This window comes from Lepidothrix coronata, unplaced genomic scaffold (assembly GCF_001604755.1).
Source record: "Lepidothrix coronata isolate B3197 unplaced genomic scaffold, Lepidothrix_coronata-1.0 Scaffold71, whole genome shotgun sequence".
NCBI classification, from domain to species: domain Eukaryota; kingdom Metazoa; phylum Chordata; class Aves; order Passeriformes; family Pipridae; genus Lepidothrix; species Lepidothrix coronata.
The window spans coordinates 5,704,618-5,710,617 of NW_016690251.1; the positions used below are offsets into that span (position 1 = coordinate 5,704,618).

The 6,000-nt window shown below is 36.6% G+C and overlaps 1 protein-coding gene across 5 annotated transcripts in view; it reads left to right on the forward strand.

The window, feature by feature from the left end:
- TASP1 (taspase 1) overlaps nucleotides 1–5,244 on the forward strand; it is a 78,651-nt gene extending 73,407 nt beyond the window's left edge. For all 5 annotated transcript variants that reach the window (XM_017818957.1, XM_017818960.1, XM_017818962.1 and 2 more), the window contains one exon: nucleotides 3,765–5,244. In XM_017818957.1, coding sequence (XP_017674446.1) covers nucleotides 3,765–3,860 — 96 coding nt within the window. In that variant the 3' untranslated portion in view covers nucleotides 3,861–5,244. The remainder of the gene's footprint in view (nucleotides 1–3,764) is intronic.
- The last annotated feature ends 756 nt before the right edge of the window (nucleotides 5,245–6,000 follow it).

Consider the following 6,000-nt stretch of genomic DNA (forward strand, 5'->3'; position numbering starts at 1 on the left):
TGGAGAGGAGCTTCCCAGGAGACAGAGCAGCAGAGCTGCTGCCAAAATGGGCTGTTACTGCTTAGAAAAAATAAATTGAGAATGTATGGCCAGATGATTCTCGTGGTGGAAGAGTGTACCCAGCTAGAAAGCTCCAGATTTCTAAAGAATATATGGGTTTGGTGATACTCTTTTTTTAAGGAGCAGAGTTGTAGAAAGCAATTTCCTTAAGGATATGATGTCCTTGGTCTTTCCTTATTTCATCTCAATAGTGTAATGAATGGAAAAAGTTTGTTTTATAAATTATTCTGTCTAAAGCACATCCTGAGCATGTAATAAGAGAGCTAAACACATGAAATACTCCCTAGATTTGCCTAAGAACTGAATGTGCTGCCATCTGGTAGTTGTACTCTGTCCTCTTGGCAGTGTTTGATTGACTTCAGCTTTCTCATGCAGCAATGCCTGTCTTTTGGCTTGAATTTTATATTCATTTTGCATTGTATTTATGCTTTTAATGAAAGAAAACCACCCAAAGTTGTTGTGACAAACTAATATTTTATGTGAATAAAAGGAGGAGACTAGGTATTTTTTTAAAAAAAATATCTTTTTGATATTAGTTGATCTCAAGGTTGTTTCAGAATCCTTGTATATGAGATATGAAGTAAGTCTTGGCACAACTTGTAGTATTTATTTATTTTTAAAAAAAAAAGGTACACAAAAAATATGTAACTGGAAAAGTAGATCAAATGTTCACGATGAAAAGATGAAAACATGTAGCAGTTAACATTTATTCCAGGGCAGAAAGACCTCTTAGTTTTGGACTTGAAGGGTCATGGGAACTTTGCAGTGTTGCATCAAAAGGCACTGAGAGAGAGTAACATTCCAGGGTCTGCAGCACTTGGGTTTGGTGACTCCATGATTTTGGTTTGGTTAGGAGGGAAAGAGCGAAGCACTGTGAGTTTGGAAGGCAAGTACACGGAGCAAGAATCAGTGTCTGAAGGTTGGTGAGCTTGTTTGTGCTTTATGGAGGGGTGGGAAGCAAAATCAAATGTTTCATCCAGCATTTGCCTTTTTTTCCTTTGGAACTGTAGGCACGAGGTTCCTTCTTTAAGCTGCAGCAAAAATCTGGGATGAATGACTGGTGACCCAGCTGTTGGTACCTCAGCTCCTACTGCCCCTCACCAACCTCACTTTTCTCTGGGAAAGCAAATCAAATCAGAATATTCTTGGGGCAGTAAAACCTGTTTGTGGAGCTGAAGGTATGGATGGCCCCGTCATTTCTAATCTACCTTTCCTTGGCATATGGTTTCCTCAAAGAGAGGCTTCCCTGAACCTGAGTGGAGGATTAATTTAGGAAAACCATTTATTTTCCTTTTTTGGTGCTCCCAGGCACAATTTCTTCCAGGTGTGGGTCAGTTCAACTTGTAAAGCTGACACACTAATCGAGTTCAATTAAAACCTTTCCATTGTTGTTCTTTTTTGTTTGCTTTTTTATTTTAATGTTTTTAAAATCTAAACTTAATTGACTATACAATCTGGACTCAATGTAAAATATGATGTTGGGATATAAAAATGTAACAAACTGTACAAATAAGCTCTGTGGTTAATTTAAAAATATTAAGTGTTCTTTGATGTTTCTTTTTGTTTACTGAAGTTTGTTCTTATGGTTAAGAACAAGGGAGATATAATTGTAAGAATTCACTCGGGAGTTTTCTGAAGTTGTCTTGACATGGCAGTGTTATCCTTTCAAATTACTTATTAAGTAACATATTTTAAACACTATCATCTTAGATCTGCCTCTTTTTTGTTCTACATAAGGCAACCATGGGTGAAAGTAATAAAAAGTAGTCAGTGTAAACCAGCATCTGTATTTACTCCATTGCATAAAGTATGCAAAGAAACAGGATGCAAGTAAAGGCTTTAAGAAAGGTTTTTGTTAGATGTGGTTGGGTGTTTCTGTAAATGCAAGTGTACAGATGCTGGTGTATGGTGGTTTGGGGTCTTTTGTGTGGGAAACGTGTTTTTCCTTTTGTAGGAAATGGGGTTTTGTATAGGAGTTGTGTTTTGGACAGCTGTTTGAGCAGAACTGCTTGCTAATGCATTGATAGATAGTGACTGCCTGCTTATCCCCTCTTATGTATTTTCCTTTCCTTGCTCAGAAACTTACTAGGATTAACGTATTGGTTTGCTTTAATTGCAGTATCTCACTAAACAAATGGGTAGCATTCTTCCTCTGAGGAAACTTGATAGTGTGCCCATCAAACACTGCTGCTTTTATACTGTCATCCCGTCCCACTTCTCATTTAGAAATATTCACAGACCTGGAAACATATCTTGGATCTGTCAGTCATAAAAATAAACAATACCCTTCTTCCACTTGATTTTCTTCCTTTTTTTTTTCCCTTTAAATTTATGAAATAACATTTACAAAAAATTGTCAGTTACATTTTGGGGGAAAGAAGAGAGTCTTTTCTTCTTGTAGTGGTAAATCACAGTTGTAACTGAAATTGTTCTGAAAGTAGGAAGATGTTCATATATCAAGCAGAAAGGCCAGAGATCAAAGTTTTAGCAGTAAAATAAAAACATTGAAATGTTTTTAATTAAGTCTCACTGTGTAATTTAACTGAAAACAAGACCACCTAAGAGCAGACACCAGGATACCCTTATCAAGAAAGGAATTAAAAGAAGCTGCCTCTGAGACACAAAGTGCCTCTTCAATGCAATGAACTGTGGTTACAGTTTTAAATCACTTTCTGCTCATTAGTAAGTTATTCTTACTGAACTTTTCCATCTATGCTTCTTGTCAGAAGCCATTGCCTCATTGCAAAGTACACATTTTGCAATATTTAAATCTTTTAAATGGGATAATGTGTGTACAAACACTTAAATATGTGGTGGGCTGCACTTCCAGGAAACTGTAGTTTCTAAATGCCAGCAACTTCTCTGTTGTGAGCTTTATACCATAGTAGGAATCATTTCTAGTTCCTAATTTAATGTAACATGAGCAGTTTTCACAGTGTAAAAGCATTTGCAAGGGGGATAAAAACTCATGACTTTTAACCATGAGTCAAAGTACCTTTTCATAGGTGGGTGCTTTTGCCCCTCAGTAATAAAACTCACTGAGTTACAACTGAGTTTTAAGCTGAAGTTTTGTGTACACAGACACACGTGCCCACTTTTTGGCTAAAATGCTCCAGAGCCATCTCAAAGGCTTTTAAAATTTCTTCATGAAAAAAAGATGCCTATTGGCAGAAACACAATTGTTTTTTGGGTTGATTCATTTGATAGTTGGTAACAGGAAGTATTTGGAAGTTTTGAGGAGGACAAGTAGGTATTTTATGCAGAGAAGTTTCCTCTTTCCATCCTGATCATTGCAGTTGCCTTATGCTCGGAAGTGTTAGTTTATTTAGTTTGTGTCCAAGGTTTCTGTTAGGTATATTTCTGTACTAAACTCTTCTGAATCTCCCTAAGGAACAAACTTATAAACCATTAAATGCCAGAATTATTCTTTTGTGTTCATTATAGATACTCCTTTCTACTTTCAGTGCACTGGGTCATCCAGTTTACCTCTTCTATGCATCTGTCATGGTCCTTTTTTGTGTATGTTAAACATTAATGCAAAGAGAATAGAAAAGCAAACTCAGTTGTTTGCAGCTTTTCAAGTTGCTTCGTAGTTTGTCCTCAGACTTCAGTGATGGAAGAGCTTAATTATTCAATACTTATTACTTTGCCCTGCATAATTTTGCCTCTTCTCAGTCATTAATACTCTCTTGACTTTTCCACAGACTCACATTTCAAGGCTTCCTCCCGGAGCTGTGGCAGGACAGTCCGTGGCAATAGAAGGAGGAGTTTGCAGGCTGGAGAGTCCAGAGAGCAGCTGATTCCTCACTTCATTGCAAAGAATGTGAATGACTTTTTGTACAATAAGGGGTTGGTTTTTGTGTTTTAACAGATGTTGGAAATTCTGCTCTTGTTTTATACTCCGTATTGCGACCACGTGCACCATAACTTGAGACAAGTGCTGCTGTAGTTTATGTTCTCACTCTGTGAATGGGGGTGTGTGCATGTTCATTTTTTCCCCTAATAAAATAGGAACTCTCCCCAGTTGTGCACAGATCATGTATGATCAACAACTGTGTTTTCATTGGTTTATGTTTGAAAAATAACCAAAAGTTTAAAAAAAAATAATTATTTAATTTCAAGATATGGTCAGAATTGTCATACATGTTCTGAGTTTAAAAGTTACAGGCCTTTGAAGTGGCTCTGTAATTATGCAAAAAAATGATTATGGTTTCTAAGTTTTTAGTGGTTTAAGGAAATCCGGAGTAGTTTAACCATGAGTTGTTTTTTTTTTCCTCCCCAATAAGGAGGATTTTTTTTTCTGTTCAAAGAAGTGGTTTCAGTGAAACAAACTAGAGCAAAATTAAGGCTCAAATTGTTTTTTTTAAAATAGTCTTATAGGTCATATCTCTTGTTCCCAAACTAAGATGTTAATAGCTCCAAGCTGTATGTATTACAAAAAGCTATATGAAGATAATGTGTAATGCAGTCTTTATGTATAATGGAATATTACAGTGTAAATAAGAAAACAAAGTTTATGGAAAGATTGGATATTATTCTTCGCTTCTGTTTTAAATCTATTTTTAAGAGAGGTACAGAAATGAACATATTACTGGATGCGAAGTGCAATGTGTATTCAGTGGCTGCTGGGAGGGCTGGTACTGAGCTTTGGTGTTGGTAAAGCAACTTCCTCAAGTCCGGCCCACAGCATGGGTATTTATATAACTGTGTGTAATATGTATGTACTGTGCATAAATTTACTGTAACTCTTTTGATACCTTCGACAAAACTGCAGTTTTAAAACAATGTAATCCTTGTCTGCCTCGTGAAGCGTTGGCAGCTGAAATGGTGTTTGCCACGAGTCCTAAAAGTGAGTTCTGACATACAGCCTTCCACTGAAGTCCTTTTTCCTTCACAGCACTGGCAGCAATAGAAGACTTTTGTAATTCATTCATTGTCCTGATAAGTATGCCAAAGAGAAGTTAAAATAGTTCATCTTTTTCCCCGGTGGATATTTGATAATTCTGTTTTCAGAAATAGTGGATGAATAGATATTCCGACTGTATTCGCTTAACTGGGCATTGTACTTGCCTGTTTTGTAATGTTGTGCCTGCCTATAACAGACATACTTGACTCATGAAATGGTTATATTGATTGTAGTACCAATCTTTCATGGAAAAGAATAAATTTTTTTTAATAGCCTGAGTTCATTTTCACTGTTACACTACAGCATACATCGAGATGCTGTCATCTCTGTGTGGTTTTTTAATTGTGACATCAAAGTTGTCCTGTAGTTGAAGATATTTTGATACAGTTCTGTAAATAATACAAAACAGGGGCTTGCCAGGTTGCAGGGGAAATGCACCAGTCTTGAAATAGTTTGTGCTGAAGTAACCAGACTGGATCCTCAGTGATACACTCGCGGGGTGATAAAATGAACTGTCCCACAGCACTTCAGAAATGTTGAAGCAAAGAATCTGTGCTGTCACAGCCATTAAAGCTGCTCTGACAGGCGGCATTAAATGATTGTGTGGGCACTTCATGGTGTGGTGAGTGAAAAATTGAAGATTATATTTGTACATACCCACATTTGAAAGTGGCCTTGTTATTGGAAAAGCTAAAGGAACACTGTTAGCCTGTTTTCCTGATAAAAGTGCTATTCCATCATGATGTCATAGAAACTTTGGTGTGAATTTACTTTTTCATGAAGTAAGTGTGACAGAATGGCTTACAAAATGTAAATGTGCAAATTGTTTCTTCCTCTTACTTGCTTAATATCTCTTTATGGAGATTTGGATTCCAGCATAGGAGTTTTATTTTTGTGTTTTGCTTTTACTTTGCTTTTGCATCTATATAATACTACAATCAGTTGGGGGTTTTTCTGGGGGGGGGGGGGTTGTGTTTGGTTTTTTATTTTGTTTTGGGGGTTTTGTTTTTATTTCTTTGTTTGGTTTTTCGTTT